The following is a 26,100-nucleotide window of genomic DNA, read 5'->3' as shown; positions in this document are numbered from 1 at the left end:
TTCTACGCCAGATGTAACGGGACACGCACATTCCAAAAAGTTCAACTTTTGTCTCGTCGGTCCACAAGGTATTTTCCCAAAAGTCTTAGCAATCATTGAGATGTTTTTTTAGCAAAATTGAGACGAGCCTTAATGTTCTTTTTGCTTAAAAGTGGTTTGCGCCTTTGATATCTTCCATGCAGGCCGTTTTTGCCCAGTCTCTTTCTTATGGTGGAGTCATGAACACTGACCTTAATTGAGGCAAGTGAGGCCTGCAGTTCTTTAGATGTTGTCCTGGGGTCTTTTGTGGCCTCTCGGATGAGTTTTCTCTGCGCTCTTGGGGTAATTTTGGACGGCCGGCCACTCCTGGGAAGGTTCATCACTGTTCCATGTGTTTGCCATTTGTGGATAATGGCTCTCACTGTGGTTTGCTGGAGTCCCAAAGCTTTAGAAATGGCTTTATAACCTTTACCAGACTGATAGATTTCAATTACAGTACTTTTGTTCTCATTTGTTCCTGAATTTCTTTGGATCTTGGCATGATGTCTAGCTTTTGAGGTGCTTTTGGTCTACTTCTCTGTGTCAGATAGCTCCTATTTAAGTGATTTCTTGATTGAAACAGGTGTGGCAGTAATCAGGCCTGGGGGTGACTACAGAAATTGAACTCAGGTGTAATAAACCACCTTTAAGTTATTTTTTAACAAGGGGGGGCAATCACTTTTTCACACAGCGCCATGTAGATTTGGAGTTTTTTTTTCTCACTAAATAATAAAAAACATCATTTAAAACTGCATTTTGTGTTCAATTAGGTTATCTTTGACTAATTAACGGTTTTTGATGAGCAGAAACATTTAAGTGTGACAAACATGCAAAAGAATAAGAAATCAGGAAGGGGGCAAATAGTTTTTCACACCACTGTATACACACACACATACATACATACATACACATACACAGTCCTGATTCGAAGTGCGCTATCTGCACAGACTTTGTATGTTCTCGCTGTGTCTGCGTATGTTACATTCGGGCACTCCGGTTTCCTGCCACACCCCAAAAACATGCAGATAAGGTCATTGGTGTTGGCCTAAATTGGTCCTAGACTACAATGCATACACTACATGACACATACATACATAGACATATGTCTATAGTAGGGATTAGATTGTGAGCTCCTCTGAGGGACAGTTGAGTGACAGGACAAGACAGGGCAGTTGGATAGGCAGGCCTGATATGACAGGCCACAGGGCGGTGAAGCCAGAAGGTTGGTTATAAATGCAGTCACATTGTATTTGTGCCAAGAATGTATGGTGGTTGCTAATTGGCTATGTAGGTCAGAGGGAAGGGAATAAGGCTACATCTTAAAACCCACCCACGGTGACCCACCATAGGGAAAAGGACCTGGTAAACTTTACCACTACTTAGCTGGGTTGGCTCAAGAGCACAGGATGACTAGAACAAGATCCTGGTCTGATCCCACCAGACAACGCTTATCTTTTCTCCACACATGGCTGCAACAGCAAGAGTGATGGTAGCTGCTATGTGGCCTGGAGAAAGGGAGGCCCATTTCGCTGCCTTTCTATAGTTCATAGTGTCTTTTCTCCCTCTAGGTGCTGGACACTTGCAGGATGTCCTAAACTTCTCTCCTGCCTGTGCATGCTATTGCTTCGCTTCGAAGTCTACACAAAACAGGGTGCAACATTTCAGACTTCCGCAGCACTGTCTTCGGAATTTCTGTCATATGTCTTTAGTTGGCATGGGCAATATGAATATAAAAGCAGCAAACCAATAGTCCATAATAGCTGCTCCAATTGTCTCACTCTGGACCCCGTCACGCCCAGTGACTTTGTAGAACGAGATCCCCGCACTTTGACTTGACAAGCAGCATATTGGGCCAAAGTGCGGGGATCTCATCCTACAAAGTGAATCAAGCCCCAAGTCAGCAAGGTAATTGCACAAGCTGTTAGGCCTAGTGCACACCAGAGTGGTTCGGCTGCGTTTTGCAATCCGTTTGCGGCTGCGGATACACTTGGGTAATGTATTTCAATGGGCTGGTGCACACCAGAGCAGGAGGCGTTTTGCAGAAACGCATACTCCCGGGCTGCTGCAGATTTTGGATTGCGGAGGCGTTTCTGCCTCCAATGTAAAGTATAGGAAAAACGCAAACCACTCTGAAAAACGGCAGTTCAGAGCGGTTTTGCAGGCGTTTTTGTTACAGAAGCTGTTCAGTAACAGCTTTACTGTAACAATATATGAAATCTACTACACCAAAAACGCTTCCCAAAACCGCAAAATGCTAGCTAAAACGCTACAGAAAAATAAGAAAAAGCGTTTCAAAATTTGCTAGCATTTTGCGGATCTGCTAGCGGTTTTTGGTGTGCACCAGGCCACAGTCTGTATTTTTCCTGTCTGGCTCTCGGTGAATTTGCGGATGTTGCTGAAACCCAAGAGAAGCTGAAGACGTGTCTGACATTTCCGCTGCCCGGCGGATCAACTGTATACACATCACCATGGCAACAGGGACGTGAGCCCTCCTGTCCCAGTTTGAAACATATTGTATGGCTCTCGTGGAATTTACATTTATGACTCTCTTTGCCGAAAAGGTTCCTGACCCCTGAACTAAAGGGATGCCAGATTTTTCTTTCCATAACCCTAAAAATGTCACCATTTCCTATCCTTGTGAAATCCTTGTGACGTGTATCATTAAAAAGGGAAGCATTTATTTCCCTCACAGAAAACAAGATAAAAAAATTGTTACTTTATAAATGTACATTATGGTTTTCGTGATTTCAGGAGTGTAGGTTTTTAATGCAGGTAATAGTTGCTGTTGTGCTTCCGTGACATGCAGTGAATTTGGTGACATAGTTGTGACTTGTTCCACTGGTTATGGGGGATCTGTGACAATTGATTATGTAATGCTGCACGTATTAGCAATTACCCTGAATCCCTGTGAAGCATGCAGTAGAGCTCACATTCAATGTCAGCCACAGCCAGGAATAGTTAATTTGTTTGAACTTAAAGCACACAGCGACAGGTGGATCCTGCTTCTGCGCACACCTAGACAGTACATGAAACAACTTTCTAGGCAGGCCCAGATTTACATCACAGGAGCCTATAGGCACAGATGTCCTGGCACCCTAGACTTCTCACTCCATGATCCTACAAACCCCTGGCCGAACTGCACTGCAATTGTGCTGGCTGGCCCAGCTGTCACTCTTTCCTTACTTCTCTTGCCCACGGTAGGTAGCTAGAGGTGCCATTTAATATTAGGTAGCCAGAGGTCACCGCAGTATTTAGTAGCTAGAGGTGCCCCCAGTTATATGTAGTTCTTGTCAGTGGTATTGGGAGAGTAACCTCATTTATACTCCACTCGGGACTCTGCATAAGAAAGGAGAGAGGAAGGGAGACACTCTGGGAGGAGAGTAAGCCGCCTTTCCATCATCAGGCGCCTGTAGGCACGTGCCTACAGTGCCTTATGGTAAATATGGCCCTCTTTCTAGGTTTTGTTGCGGTTTGTGACACTGTTGAGGGATTATCATAGCCTCAAGGGGGCGAGTTCATGCCAGACCAATATTTTGGTTGTTGTTAAAAAGTCAGAATTTAAAGAGGAACCGAATATAAAAAAAAATGTTTCCACAATATTCATTTTTAAATTATTTTGCCTATGCCCATTGTAAAATTTTTCCTCGCCTTTTCCTCTCTGATTTACATGCTGTAATTTAACATAAGTGGTGACATCTTTACTGCAGGTACGTCACTGCGGAATGTTTGTTGTGTGTTCCAAACTAAATAGAAACATCTGGTCTGTTCTGGATAATAAAGAGCTTAGGCTAAGCCTCCCTGGGAGAGCAGGGTTACATACCACTACATAGCTATTCTGTATAAACTGTAGACAAGGGATATGTTTCTGATGCTGAAACCAGGATGACTAAAGTAAAAGTGGGTATCCTGAATAATTGACTACATTCTACTATATGTCCCTGGAGTTCCTCTTTAATACTTCAGTTATTTGATGGTACCATACAACAACTGTAGCGAGAGGTATGTGGAGGCGACCATATTTATTTCCTTCTAGGCAATACCAGTGGCTTTCCAGCTGAGCCTCTGCCTCTAATACTTTTAGCCATAGACCCCGAACAAGCATGCAGCAGATAAGGCGTTTCTGACATTATTGCCAGATCCGACAAGATTAGCTACATGCTTGTTTCAGGTGTGATTCAGACACTACTTGCAGCCAAGTAGATCAGCAGGGCTGCCAAGCAACTGGTATTGTTTAAAAAGGAAATAAATATGGCTGCCACCACATACATGCCTCTCACTACAGTTGTCCTTTAAATCAAATAATTCCAAATTTTAACTTTGAGTAAATGAAGTGGTTTCTGAGCTACAGTATTTCAGAAGTTAACTGAAGTTGCATAAGCCAGTTTTATTTAAAGTGGGACTCTTTAGCTTCTAAGTGAGATAGAAGGGTGGGTCAGTCTCAGCGTAAATCATTTTATAGGCTTTAATATTATAGACAAATATACAGAGGGTGAAAGGTGAGTTGATATGGCATGGAGTGACTCTGGTGTCACTGATCACATAAGCCAGGGAATCTTCACAACTGGCACACAGCACTACACATTCATTTTCTCCTATGTTCCTGTCGCTTACAATAGGCAGTAGAAATCTGACAGAGTTTGGACTAGTCCATCTCCTCATAGGGGACTCTCAAGGATTTCTTTTTTTTTTAAAAAAAAGCACCTGCTGAACGGCAGCTCCTCTGCCAGAATAGTGTGCAAATCAGTCTTTGTATAGATCCCTTACAGGGAGTGCTTTTGTAAAGAATAAAGAAAATAATGAGAATCTCCACTGAGGATTAGATTTTTACTGCATACTAAAAGGTACAGCAACATAGAAGAAAAGTAAGTTATAGTTCATCTTAATCTGGGAAAAATGTACTTATTCTTAAAATACATGTAAATGCATATACACATTCATACACGTGTACCCCACATGGTTGCCTAGTAAGGGCGCGTGTGTGACGGGACGTCACATACTCACCCACGTTACTAGGCAACCATGTGGCGTGCATGTATGGAGAGCTGAAGAGGCCCGCGGAGGCCGAGGACAGGTAACGCATAGCATGTACTGAGGGTGGACATTTTACATTAGGGGGGATAGCGCTCGCTGTTACTGCCACACATCCGATGGAGCTAGTCGGCCCTACATCGTGCAGCATGTCCGATCGGTTAATGCAATCAATTTCGGCTTAAAATTGGATGCATTGTCAGTCAGGCATGCACTTGTCGGGACAGATTTTCATCCGATTCAGATTATAATAATCGGATGGTCGATCGGCCACCAAGTCACCTGATGTATGGCTACCTTTACAATCAATCAATCAATCAATCAAAAACATTTAATGTAAACCTTGAATTGAAAAGAAATGAAAAAAATGTATAGTGTGTGGCCACCTTAATGCAGATTCATAGACACAGCCATCTCCAAACAATTAGCCCATTTTTTCACCTAAGCCAAATATGGAATCAGGAAGCCTTTGCTCAGTGCAGAGACATGCCCTCTTTATGTAAGCTGTGATTGGTATCAGCAGTCTGCTAAGCAATTATAAGATTAATACTGACTGCAGAAAAATGTGGGCTTTGGCATTTGGCAGTAATGGCACATTCTGCTGGTGCATTTACTGTGGCAATATAATACAGTCTGGTCATAAGTATTTCTTTCACCTGCTAACAGCAAGCTGGCAGTTCCTTTGGCCAGTTATTGAGCAGGCTACTACTGGAAGACTACTGGCATTGATCCAGCTGAGAAAACACAGCAAAGAAAGTCCATTCATTGTCAGACATGGTTTCCATGGATGCTAAATCTTAACCTGACAGATCAAATTTTCATCCACCATCATTTGTGCTTTGGTCCTTGATTTGAAAGAGAACCCCCCATCAATGGTCAGCAGAGTGGATATTCAGTCAACCAAATCATTATGCCTAAGGCCAGTTACATGGGAACTTGATATTTTTCCTGGTACATCGTTATTTAAATACCAACACTAAAAAATGTCACTATGCAGCAATTTTAAAACTACCTTTCCCTTAGATTTCCTCATGCTTCTAGACAAGTCACATATTTGACTTATGCTCTGTTATCTCCACTGAAATCCAATCCTTTAATATGACTGTAATGAAAGTGACTTGGCCACTGAAGCTGGTTTTTAAGAGGAAAACAAGGGATAGAAAAGACACTCTGTAAAATGGAGACAGGAAAGATGCAAATGTAGTCACTGTCTAATGACGCTGAGACAAATTTCAGTCTCATATTGCTGGAGAACATGGCTGCAGGCTCTCAGTGAAAGTCATGTAGAATAATGGGTGGGGGTGGGGGAGGCATATGGAGGCTGCCATGTTTAATTTCCTTTTAAAGGGAATCTGAAGTGAAAATAAACTTAAAGTGAACCTCCGGACTAAATCTACTCAGCAGCACTGAAAAGGCTTGGTGTTTCTTTAACAGTTTCACAGCATCAGAACTTTGTTTTTCTTACCAAAGCATCACTTTTAACTGCATTTTTAGCTAAGCTCCACCCATCAAAGAAAACTGCCCGGGCTTTTTCCCCCTGATGCTGTGCAAAGCATGATGGGATTTCCTATGTTGTTATTCACATTGCCTAGCAACTGGGAGGGATGATCAGCACACAGGACATTTGGAACTGTGTCTCATGCTCCCTGTCACCTCCTTTCAACCAAAAAGATGGCTGCCCTCATGAAATCAAACATTTGCCTGTGCTTTTAAAAACAGGGTGGGTAAGAGATTATATTACCTATTTTAATTAACATAACTAATGTAACTTAATGGCAGTAGGTTTGTTTAGGCTGAAGTTCCTCGTTAAGATATGATTTGTATGTGTAGTACAGCTAAAAAATAAAACATTAGCAGCAGAGATAAGAGCCTCATATTGTTTCCAGTAAAAGGAAGAGTTAAGAAACTCCGGTTGTTATCTGTGCAAAAGAGCCACTGATCTCTACGACTTTCAAAGTCGCAGAGAGCTCTGTCTTCTGAAGCTTATTATCTCAAGTGTCTGTCACTATTTTGTATTTTTCTGCAGAGAAAAGTTCAAAAGTTCACTAGTCTGCTCTGTAAAATCATTTAGATTGCTGAGTGTAATGTGTAAACTGCAAATATTAAGGTGCCCATACACTCGTCAGATTGGCAGCAGATAGATAAGAAATGCATCTGATGATCTATCTGATGCGTTTTTAGAACATTTTTTACCAGGATAGAATTCCAATAGATTTCAGTTTGAAATCTATTGAAATTCGATCTGATGGCATTTTTTTGCCATCAGATTTCCATTAAGACCAATGCAAACTGATAAGCAATCTCATCAGATCGACCTAAATTTTCCACCCTGCAAGTTCGATGGAAATCCATCGAAATCGATCGAAATCGGCCGTCGATCGGTCGATTGGCCAACCGATTTGCAATCGATTGATCGATCGATCGGGATCGATCGGTCGGCCAGAAAATCGGCTGAGTGTATGGGCTGCTTTAGAGATTATAAAAAACAAAACTATATAACTGAAAATTAAAATATGAGAATATTTTCTTTGCTACTATTGTTCTAGTAATTATCCGTACTACACAACCAAATTTTTTTTGTTTGTTTGTTTCAGTGTCTTAAACAATGCAAATTTCCTTGCTATCCTGCTGATCATCTGCCTTCAATACCTTTAAATCCTTTTCAAAATTGACACGCTAACATTGAAATTCCTGCCTAACTTACTGTAGGTCCAGGACACCTGAAGGATTTGTAGCAACTGCATCACACCTCCCACAACCTCAGATCAAAAACATCCAATAACTTTGACTACTGCCAGAGTTCAACTAAAAATCTTTGGCGCCAGAGCTTTCTGTCATGCTGCCCCTACCCTGTAGAATGCCTTGCCAAACGTAATCAAGACAGCTCCAACCCTGGACATGTTTAAGTCAAAAACTAAAAAGCCACCTGTTTAGTCTTACATTTATGATCACATAACTTTTCCCTCTGCATGCAGCACTACTACTGTACTGATCTGAGACAAGCTTATGCGCTTTGGGTCCTATGGGAGAAATGCGATTTACAAATGTTTCGTTGTTGCTGTTTAAGGCCAGTACACACCATGCAATTTCCCGTCAGATTGATGGGTCAATTTTATCGTTTCCAACCAGTTGGATCGACTCCTGATCAATGATGTGATCGATTTTACACAGTAGTTTATGGAAAATAGATTATGTTATTGATCGGAATTTAAACAGACCTGTTGGAAATTATTGAATCGACATGTCGATCTGATGGGAAATTGTGTGGTGCAAACTGGGCTTTAGTCATAGACCGTAAACCGGCATGCAGATCAGGCACCTCTGAATGAAAACTAACTGGATTAGCCCATGCTAGTTTCAGGTGTGTGATTCAGACACTACTGATGCCAAAATGATCAGCAGGATGCCAGGCAACTGGTATTGTTTAAGAAATAAATATGGCAGCCACCATATCCCCCTCAGTTTAGGTGTCCTTTAAATGGTTTCCACATTAAATGGGATCTGTCCTTTATGTGGGATGACAAGTTTGCAAAAGAAAGAGAAAAAATACATGTAAATATTCCTCCTTATATCATAGTACACATTCTGGTGTTATCGGAAGAACTAGTTTACATACATGGAGGATAGAGGCAGAGCGTATTTATCAGTAAAAGTTCCAAAGAACCCAGCAGCAAAAGTTAAGCAATTATTTAGAACAACCAAGCGGGTATCAGGTATTGAGGGATACAGGGATGCTAATTGGTTACTGTGTACAGTTTTGTTTCAGCCTTCATTACATCTTGATAGACCAGCCCCACAATATATAAACACATATCTGCTCTCATTTTCAACAACTGGCATGAGGAGATCATCATTGGAATACATTATAGGAATTGCAGAAGGGAGGCAGTGAAGAAGGACAACAAATCCACCACTTCCATTGAAAGCCTATTTGGCAGGGCCCTCCTTTCTGTGTGCAGTTCACCACCACAGGGACTCCTCCTCTAGACTTATCCCTACATTGCAATATGTGCACCATTGTTTATTGTTACATTACTAATTTGTGTACCTTTGATACATGCTATAATGTCCTTGTGTGACGTTGTTGGAATGTCTCCCATATCCAGAGCTGGATTTACCATAATGCACTGCAGGCATGTGCCTACAGGCGCCCGATGATGGAAAGGCAGCTTCACTCACCTCCCCGAGCACCTCCCCTCCTGCCTTATCTATGCAGAGTTCCAAGCGTAAGAGTGTAAGGGCTCAGACACACTATAAGCGCTTTACGGAGCACTTTTTGGCCTCCAGAGCTTTTAAAATAAACTCTCCCATTGACTTACATTAAAACTGTGGTAAAATCCCAGTAAAATAGTGATTGCGGTAAAATCGCATGATTATACCGCGATAGCAATTTTAATGTAAGTCAATGGGAGTGTTTTTTTTTTTAAAAAAAAGCTCTCAGAAAGCTCTAGAGGCCAAAAAGCGCTCGGTAAAGTGCTTATAGTGTGTCTGAGAGGTTACTCACCTTGCTCTCAGCATTGCACTGACCAGATCTCCCTTCAGTTGGAGGTACCTCTAGCCTCTTAATACCAAGGATAGCTCTGGCTACCTAATACTAAAGGGCACTTTTGGCCACCTATGATGGGCAAGGGAAGTAGGGCAGAGGTAACAACTGGTTCAGTTAGCACACTTCCGGTGCGGTTCAGCAGGGGTTTGTAGGATCATGGAGGGTGAAGTCTAGGGGTCCATGACATCTGTGCCTGTAGGCTCCTGTGATGTAAACCTGGGCCTGCCCCCATCTATTGTACAGCACTGCCTAATATACCTGTATTACTGCTTTATAAATAAAGATTAATAATAGTAAACATAGCATGCTTCAAACTTCTGCCTTCTATACAAAACTGAAATAAATGTTAGCAGCAGTCAGGAGGAAGCATTCTTATTGATTACACCACTTTAAGATTGTGTGCAATACAATATGAATTCAAACACTGCTGAGGATGAAGTCAGAATCTAGTGAGCTCACACTGGTCATTAGTCAACCATTTACTGCATATATTAAAATAATTATACTTGTCACATGTGCAGTAGATCAGTACTGCTCTTGAGGTTAAACTATCCCCAGCAGAGCCTTGCATAGACAGGACTTTTACCAGCTGATATACTTATTTGTGATCCTCTTGCTAGACAGTAAGCGGACAGGCAGTGAAAGTTCACGCATGTTCAACACAGCAATGTGCAAAAACGCACACTCCTATAAAAACTGCTCGTAAAAATGCACTGCAAAATCGCAAACGCTAAGCGCTAAGAGCTCGTTTACACTGGAGGCGTTTTATGATTTCTTTAAGCGCTGGCGATTTTCAAAATCGCCCTGAAAGCGCTTGTGCAATGATTAGGCAGTGCTGTACATGGTTTAGCACTAAAATGAGACTCCAAGCAAATGTGAAATACTTCCCATATAGAGACAGTACATTAGTATACTGCTCCAGGGCTTGTAGCAGCTGACAGGTTCCATGATGTCTTCATATAATGCTGCTCATCCCCAGGGCCGGATTTCTGGAAAGGCCACCAAGGTCTGGGCTTTGGGCGGCAGCTGCACAAGGAGCGGCTGGACATGGAAGAGACATTGCTGAAAATGGAATACAAAGGTTGCAAACAAGGAGCAACAAATGGGGAGCTGCAGCCCAAAAGGCCTGTATAAAACTGAAGGAGGATACTGTACACGAATGTCAGACATGGAAGAGAGCTGCTGTACATGGAAGGGAAGCTGCAAGAAAGATGGGCATGAGGGAGAAAAAGTATAAATCTGGCCTTGCTCATCCTGAATAAAGTGGTGGCTATAAGCAGTGGCTGCAGAGAGGAGCACAGGTCTTATAACTTACCCAGCCAACAAGAGAGAGGCAGAGTTCTAGAGGCAAGGAAACAGCACTTGAGTAGGAATGATCAACACTTTTAGGGTCATCATGTTTAACAAAAATTGAATACTGGTCTTTAAACTAATATGATTTTGTTCTGTGTGACATTTCTCTTATTGTCTCATGTCAACTTATCAGCATGTCTCAGATGGATCAGCTGAAAAGCGTACTGGTAAGGCTGCTGCTTTGATGTGGGATTTGAGCCTTTGACCAAGGCTCAAGCTAGTACATTACGTAAAACAGTAAGGAGTCTTTGGGCAAGGCTCCTTAATGATCCTGGTCAACCATGGATAATGCCTTAAGTGGCTGCTTAAAGGGGTTCTGTTGCGCATTATAAAAACAAAAACTGTCACTTACCTGGGGCTTCTACCAGTCCCCTGCAGGTGTACGGTCCAGCGCCGTCTCTCAAGAATCCTCCGTTCCCTGCCGTAGGCCACATCCAATTATTCATCTAGGTAGACGAATGTCACTGCGGAAAACTGCGTACTGCGCCTGCACAGTAATTTACCGGAGACTCGATCGGGAGCAAGGACAACATTCGTATAGTTATATGAATAATTGGATGTGACCTGTGGCACGGGGACCACAGAAACCTTGAGGAGTGGACCGGCTCGGGACAAGATGTCTGCAGGGGGCCGGTAGAGGCCTCTAGATAGTGACAGTTTTTGTTTTTATAATGCACTACAAAACCCCTTTAAGAGCTTTTTATTATCTAACAATAACCACACACACAAACTGGCAAAGCATTTCTAATCCTAACATTTATCTGCTACGACTTGTACCTGCCAACCTATACAGATGTCACACACAGACATCAGAAAGAAATGCCACCCACATATAAGTCATACTGTGCACAAAGGCTTCCAGCAGGAGAGTTCTGATCATGCTTAGATGGATATATATTCACAAATTATAGCATAGAATGAAAGTTAAATTAAAAAAAAAAAAAAAAAAAAAAAAAAAAAAAAAAAAAGGGTACTGGTACATGAACTTGCAAATAAATGGCACTCGGAAGATCTCCCTGACTGCACTAAAGAGACAATACCTCTATAGTAAATATTGACTTAGCATGGCCAAATATATTTGAACTGTTTGTTCCTGTCATTCTTTTAAACAATCCATATGTGGCAATGATAGCGGGCAAACATATGGTGCACGCTTAGCGACTGCTGAGACTCAGTTCTAGAGAATCCCTAAACTTAGGAGATTTGCGATTAGCAACATGCATCATAATACACAGCAGCACATCTTTCACTAGTCTACCACTAACGGAAACCTGAAATGCGAGAAATACTGAGACACTCATATTATTATTATTATTATTATTATTATCCAGTGCAAGCTTCCTGGCTGTCACACAGAACTATTGGCTTCTGTAGCTTGGATGGCAAACTTGGAACAAATAGCCAGACAAAGACTAATGCTGAGAATGCACGATGCGCTTTTTCGGTCGATTTACCGTTCGATCGATTTTCGCTTTGTTTTTCTGCTTGATTTCTCTTATCTTTTCTTATCAAATTTCCATTCACTTCTATGAGAAATGGAGCAGGTAAACGATCGAAAGTAAGACCGGACATGTCGGAAATTATCTATCGAACCATCTATCTGCCGAAAAAACGCACGGTGTATTCCCAGCATTAAAGAGAACCTGTGACAAAAAAAAAAAAAAAAAAAAAGTGTCCCCTGGGGGTACTCACCTCGGTAGGGGGAAGCCTCAGGGTCCCAATGAGGCTTCCCCCTCTGCTGTAGCTGCAGGCAATCCAGCGCTGGCTCCCCGAAGTCCCCCGAAAATCAAGCCTGAGAATGTTTGCTAGATTTACCTTCCCTGGCTCCAGCGAGGGTGCTGTTGAGGCACTCAGCATGGAGATGGGCGGAAATAGCCCCTGCGCAGTAGAGTGGCCCGACAGCATTCAGCTATTTCCGCCGATCTCAGAGCGGAGAGCCGATACTGCGCCTGCGCTGGAGCCGGGAAGGTAAAGATTTACTTCCCTGCCATTCCGGGAGCTTTTTCGCCACCCCCGTGGGACACAGGAGGACAGGGGGAAGCCTCGATCAGATCCGGAGCCCCCCCCCCCCCCCTCCCCGAGGTGAATACCCCCCAGGGAAATTTTTTCTCATTACAGGTTTTCTTTAAGGTAGCCATACATTCGACCAAGAGACAAATCTCTCTCTGATGGAATCTGATTAGAGAGAGATCTGTCGGCTGCCTATACACCGCAGGACGATTTCCTATCAATTTCATGCTGAAATCGATTCGGAATAAGCCTTGTGATGATGCATCTGCCGCCTTTCTGGCCCAAAGCTGTCCCCCTGTTGTACAATGTGTCCCCCAGTGTACTATTCATTACCTGTCTGCTGAGTCTTTCATCCAAACACACATCCCACATTGTTGCCGGCATACAGGTGGGCGCATGTGTGACATCACACATGCGCCCACGTTACTCCGGCAACCACTTGGGGCGTGTATATGGACCAAGAACTGTGCCCGGAGCTAGCGGCGGACACAAAGAGGTAATGTATAGTGCACTGGGTGGGCATATTGCACATTACGGAGGGCAGTGCCAGGGGTTTCATTGCATTCGACGCTCATCCCAATATCGCTGACCATTACCGCCACGCACCTGATCGAGCAAGTCGGCCCTACATCTTGCAGCATGTCCGACTGATTCATGTGGCCAATTTCGACATGAAATTTGTCGCATAGTCGATCGGGCATGCACTTGACGGCACCAATTTTCATCCGATTTGATAATAATCGGATGGTCGCTTGTCCGCCAAGTCACCTGATAAATGGCCACCCTTAATGACCCAGATGTAATAATCTTTTCTGATTTTTTTGTCAGCAAACAAAAAGGGCTCAAAATATGTTGTCAAGTTCACTTTGATATTATGTTTGTTACCCACTTTGTGGCAATTTATAACCAATACTTTCTAGGTGATGAAAATGTATTTTGCAAGCAAGCTGAGAAACATCTCCTTTGAGAAACTTGGGAGAAAAAGTTTATTGAATCTGAGCCCCAAGGCCATGTTCACAGTAGCCACTGCATTACATGTGACAGCAGGAACGCAACAGATCGGGACAACGGCACTGCATGGTATGTCAGGTACAGTGAAGCATATCGCCAAAAGTATGCTTCACTGCCACTATTGATGCCAGTGTTTAGCAGTAATGCATTGCATGCGGTGTGTTACCATACCACAATCTGTTATATACTGCAACACACCCGCCACACTATGAAGGTTGTATAGGTGGTGCACTGCAATATGGAAAGCTGCATTACAATGCAGCCATAACACCGCACCACTGTTAATGTAACCTAATGCAAACACTGGTCAGCTTTAAGGCTCATACACACATCAGACCATAGTCTTATGGAAAATGAAAGATTACAGACCAATTTTACCCCTTTCCATGTAGTATGAGAGCCATACCTACACAGTCTATACCATGGAGCTGAAATCCCCATCAGACAGAAATCTTTGCAAGATGCTGCACACACAGATGCTGTACAGACACAAAAGATCAGTATCTGCAAAAGATCTGTTCCTGCCAAAGATCCGTTCCTGCAAAATGCATTCATAGTCTATGATATCTGCAGATCATCATACACACCTTGGTTAAAAGACATTCATCTGCAGATCAGATCCACCAGGATGGATTTTCAGATCTGCAGATGATTGTCTGATCTGCAGATGAATGTCAGTTAAACAAGGTGTGTATGATGATCTGCAGATCTCATAGACTATGAATGCAATTTGCAGGAATGGATTTTTGGCAGGAACAGATCTTTTGCACATACTGATCTTTTGTGTCTGTACAGCATCTTTGTGTGCAGCATCTTGCAAAGATTTCTGTCTGATGGGGAGTTCAGCTCCATAGAATAGACTGTGTAGAGTATGGCTCTCATACTGCATGGAAGGTGGTAAAATTGGTCTGTGATCTTTCATTTTCAAAAGACTATGGTCTGATGTGTGTATGCGGTCTTACAGATACACCACTAAGTATTAGGCAGGAACCACACTAATCAGAAATTCAAAACCATGTGTGTCCCCAAAATAGCACAAAAAAATCACCAACATAAGTGTGTTCCCAGCCTGCCCACTAATGATTCAATTTTGAATGGGAAATCTAACACTTCTATGTAATATGAGGGACTACCAGTGGCGTAGCTATGGGCCCCGGTGCGAGTTTTACATGCCCCCCCAAGTAACACTTGATATGGCGCAACAGAACCTGCCAAGGTTATCCATAGTATTAGAGGTGCAAGAAGGGGGTGGGGAACAGTTTTTTAATGATTACTAGTATTCAAAGCATCTATAGAAGTGATTGTTACCACCACAGGACCAATAAATGGCCATACTTTGGTTGAGGAAGAGCCCCATGGGGCCCCTCTGGCCCAAGGGCCCCTATGCGGTCACTACCTCTGCAACCCCTATTGCTACACCACTGGGGACTACCTCATAGTATCCATTCAAAGTATATTCACTCAGTTTACTCTTTTACTTCTTTAATTTAGTAAGATTGTACAATCAAGATTGTATCATTAGTGGGCACCTTAACCTCCCTAGAAGTATTGACGGCTATACACGTCAATACAAAACATGCTGTGAACAGTATTGAGGTGCATACACAGTAATACTCTCCTGCACGGTATACTAGACCCTTGCTTTACACATTTTGGCAAGTTTCAGGAAAAAAAAAAAAGGGTTATGAAAATTAATTGGATCACCTTTTGCACAGAAATCCTGGGGAAATTAAACTCCAGGGAGGTTAAGAGACAAATATTTATCAACAAAGACAGTCAATGACATGCCATTCCCACTTGCATGGAAATACAATGCAAATTATATGCAGCTGGGAATTAGGTCAGCTAAATTCAGAGGGAAGGCCATATGATTGGCCCAATTCCAAAATACATCTAATTTGCATTAAATTTACATGGAAGCTGGACTTTGCAACAACAGTTAAGTGACCATCTCAATAGTCAAATTTTAAAAAGTGAATTTGAATTCCTACCTTCCACACTTCAGTGTTCCTTTCAGCATTTAAAGTATTACCGGTGTGGTGTCTGATTTAGCTACTTCGTCTGATTTAGCTACCGGTAGCTAAATCAGACAGCACAGTGTGTCTGGAAAAGCTACCCTGTCTGAATTAGCTACCATGGCAAAAAACAAACCCTGTGTATATGCTGCATAATGTTGTTTGCCCTTGAGTGATAGGTTACAGATCTTATTTATGTAATAATTATTATGTTGGATATGAAATAGCCAATAGATTGTTCTTCTAGTTCAGCTCGTTCTTCTTCTTATTATTAATATTGTTATTATTAGCGCTCCCCATTTTCTATACGCTACGCCTTCCACAGTTTTAGGGTTACAAGCCCCAAACTTTCTACACTTATTCGTCCTGTAGCAAAGTATATTGCTTGTGCTTTAATAAGCGATCCCACCCTCCGTGCCCCTGCGGCGGACCCCGGAAGACCCCTTTTTCCGTGTTGACTTTGACAGGGAAAAATTTTAAATCACTGCCACTCGTCCAAACTCGGACCACATATTGTAGGTGTAACCCCAAATAAAAATATGTATTTTGGGGGTGGTCACCCTGAAGTGGGCGGAGCTACCAGCGGCCAATGAAAATTTGAAGTTACATTCACCAAACTTGGGTCATTTGTTAATGGAGTGAAGCTGAAACATTTTGTCACATTTTGGGGACCCCCAAAAGTGGGCAGAGCCATAATCAACCAATCAGATTTTCCCTATTGACTTCAATGAGAAAATGTAAACAGCTGTAATTCTCACTGTATTAAAGCCAGAGTTCCCAGACTTGGCACACTGGGTCACTGGGGTTAAAATTTGGCAAGGTGGGCGGAGCCACATACAGCCAATCAGACACATAGCCAACATCCTGTGGTTTCTTCAGAAACGACACCATCTAGTTAATATTATTATCGGTGCCCCCCCCCCATTTTCTATACGCTACTCCTCCTACAGTTTCACAGGTACAAGCCCCAAACTTTCCACACTTATTTGTCTTTAAAGGGAACCAGAGAGGAATGATTTTATAAAATATAAAGAGTTTATACATACCTGGGGCTTCTTCCAGCCCCATAAGCCTGGATCGCTCCCACGCCGTCACTTCCGGCGGACGCGGCCAATTGTCCGCATCACAGGGGCTCCCTCCATACCCGTACGCATGCGGCTGCGCAGTAGGCAGCCACACGCGTACCTGTATGGAGGGAGTGCCCTGTGATGTGGAGAATTGGCCACGTCCGCCGGCCGACTGGCGGTAATGATGGGACCCGGTATCGGCGGTTCCAGGCAGCGGAGGACGGCGGCGTGGGAGCGATCCGTGCGTATGGGGCTGGAGGAAGCCCCAGGTATGTATACTTCATCCTCTCTGGTTCCCTTTAAGCCCCACCCACATGCAGAGTAGCACAGAAAAGGATTAAGATGAAATAGGGCCCTAGACAAGATAGCACTTTTTTGGGCGCTACTCTACTTTAGGGGACCCAGCAGGAAACCTCATAGGGAACAATTCTCCAATCACAGCATCCTTTACCACACAAAGCATTGTGAATGGCTGAACAGGGTGGGTGTAGTTTATTACAACCTAGAAGTTCAAGAGCATGCCGTCCACCAAATCACATTAGCTAGATTTCCCTATGAGGTTTCCTGCTGGGTCCCCTAAAGTAGACTAGCCCCATTTTTGTGCACTGCTGATGGTCACCTGACTTTTTTAGTTAGATTTGGTGGGGGTAGCATCCACCAGGCCCCTAGACCAGACCCGTAGCTTGGGGGGGGGGGGGTCGGGGTAGGACAAGTGCCCCCAGGCGCTAGGTCCCCAAGGGCGCCCATTGGGGATTTTACCCCCCCCCCCTGGCCGCCTGCTAATTCCCCCCCCCCCCCCCCCGGGGCCGTCCCCGCTGCCAGGCAGGAGCAGCCCAGCTTCAGACCTCCGACCAGTCGGCGACCACTATGCGGGCGCTAGGACCTAGCGGACACCGCACTGATATGCGGAAGTGACATCACTTCCGCATATACAGCGTGGTGTTCACCGAGATTGGTGCGCCCGCTCTAACTGGTCGCCGGCTGATACTGAGGTCTGAAGCTGGGGTGTCCCTGTCACTATCTAAGCTGGGGGGTCCATGTCACTAACCTGGGGGGTGCCTGTCACTATCTAAACTGGGGGTGCCTATCACTTTAAATGGGGGGTGCCTGTCACTACCTGAACTGGGGGGCTCCTGGCGCTACCTAAACTAGGGGGCATCTCTCACTACCTAAACTATCTAGGCCAGCCAGCCCAGCATCACCACCAGCCAACCAGCCCAGAATCACTGGCAAAAAGGCCACAGCATCACCACCAGTTAGGGTAGCATTTACTTCAACCAGCCATGCACATCCACAGCATCACCGCCAGCCAACCCAGCCACAGCATCACCGCCAGCCAGCCCAGCCACAGCATCACCGCCAGCCAGCCCAGCCACAGCATCACCGCCAGCCAGCCAGCCCAGCCACAGCATCACCGCCAGCCAGCCCAGCCACAGCATCACCACCAGCCAGCCCAGCCACAGCATCACCGCTAGCCAGCCCAGCCACAGCATCACCACCAGTCAGGCCACAGCATCACTGCCAGGCCTTTCAGCCCACAGATCATCCCCAATCCAGACAAAAATAGTATTGCCAGCCAGGCGAGGAGAATTCAGAAGCCAGGTGAGAGGTGTCTACTATATTAAGGGGGCATTCTGCCCATTTATGTGAAATGCTGTCTATTTATGTGCCTCATGACTGCTGAATTTGATTTGTTGGGGGATTCATGGTTACTGGATTTGTCTTGTTGGGGGCCTCAAGATTGCTATATTTGTCTTGTTGGGGGCCTCATGATTTGTTGGGGGCCTCAAGATTGCTGAATTTGTCTTGTTGGGGGCCTCATGATTGCTAACTGCGAGACTATAGGAAAAGCTGAATCATCATCATATGAGACAATAGTATTAAACCTACTTTTTTTTAGCTTTTAAAACAGAAAATAAAACTGGGGGGGGGGGGGGGGGGGGTTCTAAAAAAAAATACATTTTCAGGAGTAGGATGGATGAAATGGTTTATCTTCACAGTTTATTTTCAACTTGGATTTTCCATAATGTTCATGTATGAGTTAAAATGTTTGTATTTAGTTTAAATTGCTGTTGGCACTTTGCGATAGGTAAGTGACTTTTCGCCATCGCCACCACTGTCCTGATCTAATGTCCCACCATTGCTAAGTTCATGTAAACTTGTCTCCACCCGTGACCACACCCACATTTTGGTCTATGACCACACACATTTTTCGCTAAGCGCGCCGCGCAACGTAGCCCCAATTAGGGGGGGCTGACTGGATAATCAGCACCGGGTGCCAAATATGCTAGGTACGCCACTGGCTGCAGTGTCTTTTTTTTTCTCTTTAATCTATACATTTATTTTATCGATCCTTACCGCCAGCGGCGCCGGGCCGGATCTCCCCACTCAGTGACGTCACACGTCATGGCCGAAGTGGAACGCTGAGCAGAGCGGCAGTCAGCAGAGAGACAGAGGCGCCACCAGCGAGCCAGCCCCATACTTCCTAGAGGCTTGAGGTTAGACAGCGTGCCGTGCGTGGAGCCCAGGGTGGAGGCAGCAGCCGGACCGGATTTTACATCAGCCAGAGCTAGGTGAGGCAGCTCAGGACCAAAGGCAGCGCACACCGCACAGCACTCACTGTCTGTCTATACAGGCGGCATATTTGACGGTGGGTGAGCAAACTTGAAGCCTGAGGGAGGGAGGGTGGGTGAGGGTGAGCGTGAGCCTGAGGGGGGGGGGGGACTTGGGGCTACAAACAGTTATGGAACAGAACATGCTCGAAGGTACATATTGAGGGAGTATGCTTGGAAGAACAAAGAGAAATCGAGAGCCCAATATGGTGTAGTATTGTTAAGTTGGTTGTGGTTTAAAACAAAAAATCTTAGATATACTCACAAACATGGGTTACCCATAGGCAACCACTTCAAGTGCAGGTAGGGAGTATTATAACCTGACCCCACTCAGGTTTTTAAGATGTCGTTCTCTGTAGATAGGAAACGGGGTAGCACCCCTCCACCGAGGGTGGAATCAAGATTTCAGTAAAGCTTGGTGTACAGAGGCGCCAGAGTAGAATAAAAACATTTAAAACCCGTCTAAAAGAGGGGGATGTTCAGGTGGACTTACCTCTCTGGTCTGGGGTGCCATGTCAGCTGCTGGTGTTGGTCCACTGTGTTTTATCAAGGGCAGGGTCAATGCAGCTAGCTATCAGGAGATTTTGGAGCACTTCATGCTTCCATCTGCTGAAAAGCTTTATGGAGATGAAGATTTCATTTTTCAGCACAACCTGGCACCTGATCACAGTGCCAAAACTACTGGTAAATGGTTTACTGACCATGGTACTACTGTGCTCAATTGGCCTGCCAACTCTCCTGACCTGAACCCCATAGAGAATCTGTGGGATATTGTGAAGAGAAAGTTGAGAGACGCAAGACCCAACACTCTGGATGAGCTTAAGGCCGCTATCGAAGCATCCTGGGCCTCATAACACCTGAGGGAACAATCCCCTTCTAGCTCAATGGGATCCGTTATTAGTTGAGCAAGAAGGGGGGATTGTTCCCTCCAGGGGGGTTATTAGTTGAGCAAGAGGGGGGATTGTTCCCTCCGGGGGGGGGGGTTATTAGTTGAGCTACAGGGGACGGGAACAATCCCCTTCTAGCTCAATGGGATCCGTGGTTGCAAAAAAATGACAGGCGTGTTAACAGAGAGAAGCCACACCTACGCAGTTATACACTGTCCTCTATGGCAAGTTGCAAACTATGATGGGTTGCAAAATTTTTCATTACACCGGATTCAGCCACTGTGATATTTAAATACTGTTAAAGTATCTGCTGATGCCTCCCACTAGATTGGTGTGGTGAAAGATTTTGCGACCCAACAGATTTTGCAACTTGCTTTACCAGTGCCTGTACGGACTGTGCATAACTGCGCATGCGCAGCTTCTTCCAGTTACCCCAGCTATAATTATTTGCAACTGGCCAGTGGCCAGTCAACGCATGCGCAGTGCGATCCCTCCGTCCCTCTCCGGCAGCTGGGAGTACTGTGCAGGCAAAGAACGCTCCCAGCCACACTGCGCATGCAACAACTGGCCGCAACTGGCTGAAGTTATGGGACCCGATACCAGAAGAGTGAGGACGGCACCGTAGGAGCGATTCGTGTGGATGGGGCTGGAGGAAGCCCCAAGTATGTATAACACTTGGGCATATACTAGCAGGGGCATAACTAGAAATCACTGGGCCCCCCTGCAAAAATTTGGATGGGGCCCCCCCATAGGTGCCAAATAATCATTTCAAATAAAGCGTTTCACTATAAAATAATTGTAATGGGTCAGCGTTTCACCATACAATAATCGTAATGCACCAGAAATGAATCGTAAAGTGGGCAGCATTTCACCAGAAATGAATCGTAAAGTGGGCAGCATTTCACCAGAAATGAATCGTAAAGTGGGCAGCATTTCACCAGAAATGAATCGTAAAGTGGGCAGCATTTCACCAGAAATTAATCGTAAAGTGGGCAGCATTTCACGAGAAATTAATCGTAAAGTGGGCAGCATTTCACCATAAAATAATCATAACGTGGGCAGCATTTCACCATAAAATAATCGTACCGTGGGCAGCATGTCACCATAAAATAATCGTAAAGTGGGCAGCAGTCTCCAGAAAATCGCAATGTGGGCAGCAGTCACCAGAAAAATCGCAATGTGGGCAGCAGTCACCAGAAAAATCGCAATGTGGGCAGCAGGTACCAGAAAATTGTAATGTGAGCAGTAGTGACCAGAAAATAATCGTAAAGTGGGCAGCAGTCACCAGAAAATAATCGTAAAGTGGGCAGCAGTCACCAGAAAGGCAGCAGTCACCAGAAAAATCGCTATGTGGGCAGCACATTATTAAAGGGAACCAGAGAGGAAGGATAGGGAAAAATAGGAAAAGGTTTTATACATACCTGGGGCTTCCTCCAGCCCCATAAGCCTGGATTGCTCCCACGCCGCAATCCTCCGCTTCCTGTATCGCCGGTACCGGGCCCCGTCACTTCCAGCGGACACGGCCAATTGTCCGCATGCACAGGGGCTACCTCCATCCCCGTACGCATGTGGCTGCGCAATTTGCAGCCGCACGCGTAGGTATATGGAGGGAGCCCCTGTGATGCGGACAATTGGCCGCGTCCGCCGGCCGACTCGCGGAAATGACGGGTCCCGGTACCGGCGGATCCAGGCAGTGGAGGACGGTGGCGTAGGAGCGATCCAGGCTTATGGGGCTGGAGGAAGCCCCAGGTATGTATAAAACCTTTCCCCCAACGTCTCTGGTTCCCTTTAAGTACTGTCCATATCGTTAATTGCGGCTTTTAATATTGGTGCTTATGGCAGCCCCGTTTTCACCTGCTCTGCACCTTACCCCCTGCCCTTCCCCTCATATCATGTTCTACCAATTTCCCACCAGAAAAGTTTGGCCAGTACACCTTAAACCCCCCTCCCCTGCAAAGTGGCTAGTATGACTATCTCTCCCAGCATTTTATTCCCCCCCCCCCCTACTAATCTAATAGTCCTCTTGTTCCCCTATGTATAGCCAGGATCATTCCCCCCCCCCCCCAACGAAAAAACTAAGTGGCCAGCATGACTGACCCTCTTCCCTCACCTGCCCCATGTACAGTATATTACGTCTCACAAAGATTGATGTAATTTGAGCCCCCCCACACACACACTCCTCGTGGCTGACATTCTCCCCCTCCCCCCTGCAATGTCTGTCCTCCACCACCTTGTATTTTAAGGCACATGACAGCAAAGCAGTTTATAATTCCATTACACCTCATCCAGCGCTTTGCATCGCTCCTCTCCTACACTTTCATCAGAGCTGCCCAGTGTACTGTGCTTCCCGAGTTTGTCACAACTCAGTCAGGAGCCGCACAAATGTGAATTATAGCAGAGGAGCTCTGAAGAAAGCAGAGGAGAGAGCAAGGAAGAGGGATGCACAGCACTAGACGAGGTGTATGCCAGAGATATGCTGTGCGAGGAGGACAGACATTGCAGCCTTCAGGAGGAAGCAGGGAGAAGCACGTCAGCCTGAGTGAGGGAGTATCAGCTGCCCTGCGAGTCACGCAGCTGTGTAGTAAGAGGAGAAGGGAGATGTGATCTCGGCAAGCCTGCACAGCGGCTAGTTGCCACTTCTTTAGCAACAGTTCTGTGCTAGTAGGTTTGATAGTTTTTCTGAGTGCAGCAGAAAAGTAGCTATTTCAGACGACCCTCCTCCCTCCTGTGACGCGTTTATGGAAGTGCGCATGCGCAGTGCTGAAAGTAGCTATTTAGGATGGGTAGCTGTTATAGACAGGACACTTGTGGGTATTAGATTCTAACTAATATTACATCATTACAAAATACTAACAGTTCTTTTGAGTTGACATCCAATGAATGACTGCTGAACACAATAAATGGCTACAAAGATACAAACTGTATAAAGGTTACACAGAGTGTCTCCAGTGAAAGTTGCTGCAGACATATGCTGAGGAGCAGCATCAGACAGACACAGGAGGAACAGTGACAGCAGCGACATAGAGAAGCCATATCATCAGCACTCTACCTGGTCAGATACTGCACCTCTACCCCCATCCTGCCCTCCGCTTCCCCCCAGCCAGGGGGCATCTCGGGAGGCTGGAATGCGGACAGGTTCAGGGCTTCGGAAACTTCTTCAAAGCGGGCGGCGAAGTCATGAAAGTCAATGATGCCGTCCCTATCTACATCCAGCCGGCGGAACAGAGGCCCCACCAGGCCGGGCTGGACCCCCAGATCCCGGCACACCGAGGCGAAGTCTTCCAGCTCCACCAGGCCGGAGCCATTCACATCACAGGCGGCGAACAGGCTCCGGAGCTGGGCGAGATCAGCAGGTGATGAGCCCATGGAGGAGAAGAGTCCCTGGGAGGTCTCTCCACTACAGCGAGTAATAATAGCAGCGGGATCTCTCAGCTGCTTATCAGCTACACAGAGAGAAAGCTGGACAGCGCTGCTGGATTGAACGCTACACTCCAGAAAAGTTTCAAAAACAGGCGCTACCCCAAACCAAACGTAATAGAGCTAATCAGACCAGCTGACGAGTTCTGTACTTCCAAGTCTCCCAGATCTGTAACGGGTAGCTGCGCATAGTGTTGCCCGTGTCAGTGTCCTGAGTGTGCTGGATAGAGGTGCTGTCGCTGCTCCATGGCGTGTTATGTGTGCCTCCTCCTGCCTAACCCAACTGTTCACATCAGAGGTAGAAAGTGCTCCATCCCTTCACTGCAGCTCCTCCTCATCCACACCTCGCTGGCTGTGTCCTGCCCGAAGTCACTAAACTGTACAGTCCCTCCTCTCTCCCCAGTCACAGATTCCTCTGTGCTCGCTGCATGTGACACTGCTGATGTAGCCACATTTTTTTTATCCCACTCCTCCCTTTGTCTTTAGACACCTAGATAGGGACAACTGAAGTGAGAAGTGTATGGAGGTTGTCAAATTTATTTCTTTTTAAAACAATGCACATTGCCTGGCTGCCCTGTTGATCCTCTGCCGAGTCTGCCTATAATGCTTTTAGCCAGACCCCGAACAAGTATGCAGCAGATCATTATTATCACAAATGACAAGATTAGCTGCATGCTTGTTTCTGGTGTGATTCAGACACTATTGAAGCCAAATAGACCCGCAGGGCTGCCAAGTAACTTGTATTGCGTAAAAGGGAATAATTATGGCAGCCTCCGTATCCCTCTCACTTTAGTTGTCTTTTAACCAGAACTCTGAAGCAAGTATAAATTCAAATCAGATTAATTGTATATTTAGGAGTATTGTTAGAGATTCGTATTTAGGTACCTAGGGCTGTGTTCACACTGATGTTAAAGTGTACCAGAGACAAAGGATAATAAAAGATTTATATATACCTGAGGTTTCCTCCAGCCCCCTCCACACCGATCACTCCCACGCCATCTTCCTCCGCCTCCTTGTTGTCCTGTTAGAAGCCTTGTAAGTTTGGCTAGTCGGCGCATGCACAGTGCGGCCGAGCGCGCTCCCGTGGCTGGGAGCGTTCTGAGCCTGCGCAGTAGTACTGCACGGGCGTAGTGTGCTCCCAACTACGGGAGTGCAGCGGGGTGTGCGCACGCTGCCAGGCCGCGCATGCGCAGTGTGCTGCGATTGGCCAAACTTGCAGGGCTTCTAACGGGACACCGAAGAGGCAGAGCAAGACGGCGTTGGAGTGATCGGTGTGGAGGGGACTGGAGGAAGCCCCAGGTATATATAAATCTTTTATTATCATTCGTCTCAGGGTCACTTTAACGAGAAACTCCGACCAAGAATTGAACTTTATCCCAATCAGTAGCTGATACCCCCTTTTACATGAGAAATCTATTCCTTTTCACAAACAGACCATCAGGGGGCGCTGTATGGCTGATATTGTGGTGAAACCCCTCCCACAAAGAAATCCTGAGTACATACTCTTGGCAGTTTCCTGTCTGTGAACCTTGCTGCATTGTAGGAAATAGCTGTTTACAGCTGTTTCCAACTGCCCAAAAAACATGCAGCAGCTACATCACCTGCCCACAGTAAAAATGTCACCATGTAATAAATGTCAGAATGTAAATCAGGAATTTAAAAGATTTTACAATGGGCAAACACTGACTAAATCCTTTATACATAATTATTGTAAAAATGAAGCACTTTTTTATTACATTATTTTCACTGGAGTTCCTCTTTAAGCAACATAGACTCGCTGCTGGGGCACATGTCTGTCCCAGCTGCTACTCCTGATCTCACTGTGCTGTCCTGTGCTCAGGCTGGGAGCACACTTGCCTGTTTGTGTGATTTTCAGTTGTCCTATCATTATTTGGCTAGTAGATGGTCAATGAGATGCAAATAATTCTGGCTTCCATACAAACTTAATGGATAATGTACTCTAGTCACAAAGCATTACTGCATTCAGTAATGCTAAAAACAGCTGATTTTACCAATCACCTTCCCAAGTTACAATTCCCTTAAAGAAATGTCAATTCACAAAGATTTCCACACACCATTTACCGGTCAAAAGCGTTCAGTAATTTTCTCCAGCCCACAGCAGCCGATAACTGACTC

General features: G+C 45.3%; 1 protein-coding gene across 1 annotated transcript in view; it reads right to left on the bottom strand.

The window, feature by feature from the left end:
* LOC137562243 (ras and EF-hand domain-containing protein-like) overlaps nt 1–24,291 on the bottom strand; it is a 75,348-nt gene extending 51,057 nt beyond the window's left edge. The window contains exon 1 of the mRNA XM_068273574.1: nt 23,597–24,291. Within this exon, the coding sequence (XP_068129675.1) occupies nt 23,597–23,913 (317 nt within the window). The 5' untranslated portion in view covers nt 23,914–24,291. The remainder of the gene's footprint in view (nt 1–23,596) is intronic.
* Nucleotides 24,292–26,100: the final 1,809 nt, after the last annotated feature.

The sequence above is a fragment of the Hyperolius riggenbachi genome, chromosome 3 (genome assembly GCF_040937935.1).
Source record: "Hyperolius riggenbachi isolate aHypRig1 chromosome 3, aHypRig1.pri, whole genome shotgun sequence".
NCBI lineage: Eukaryota > Metazoa > Chordata > Amphibia > Anura > Hyperoliidae > Hyperolius > Hyperolius riggenbachi.
This window is presented reverse-complemented; position numbering and strand designations above follow the sequence as displayed.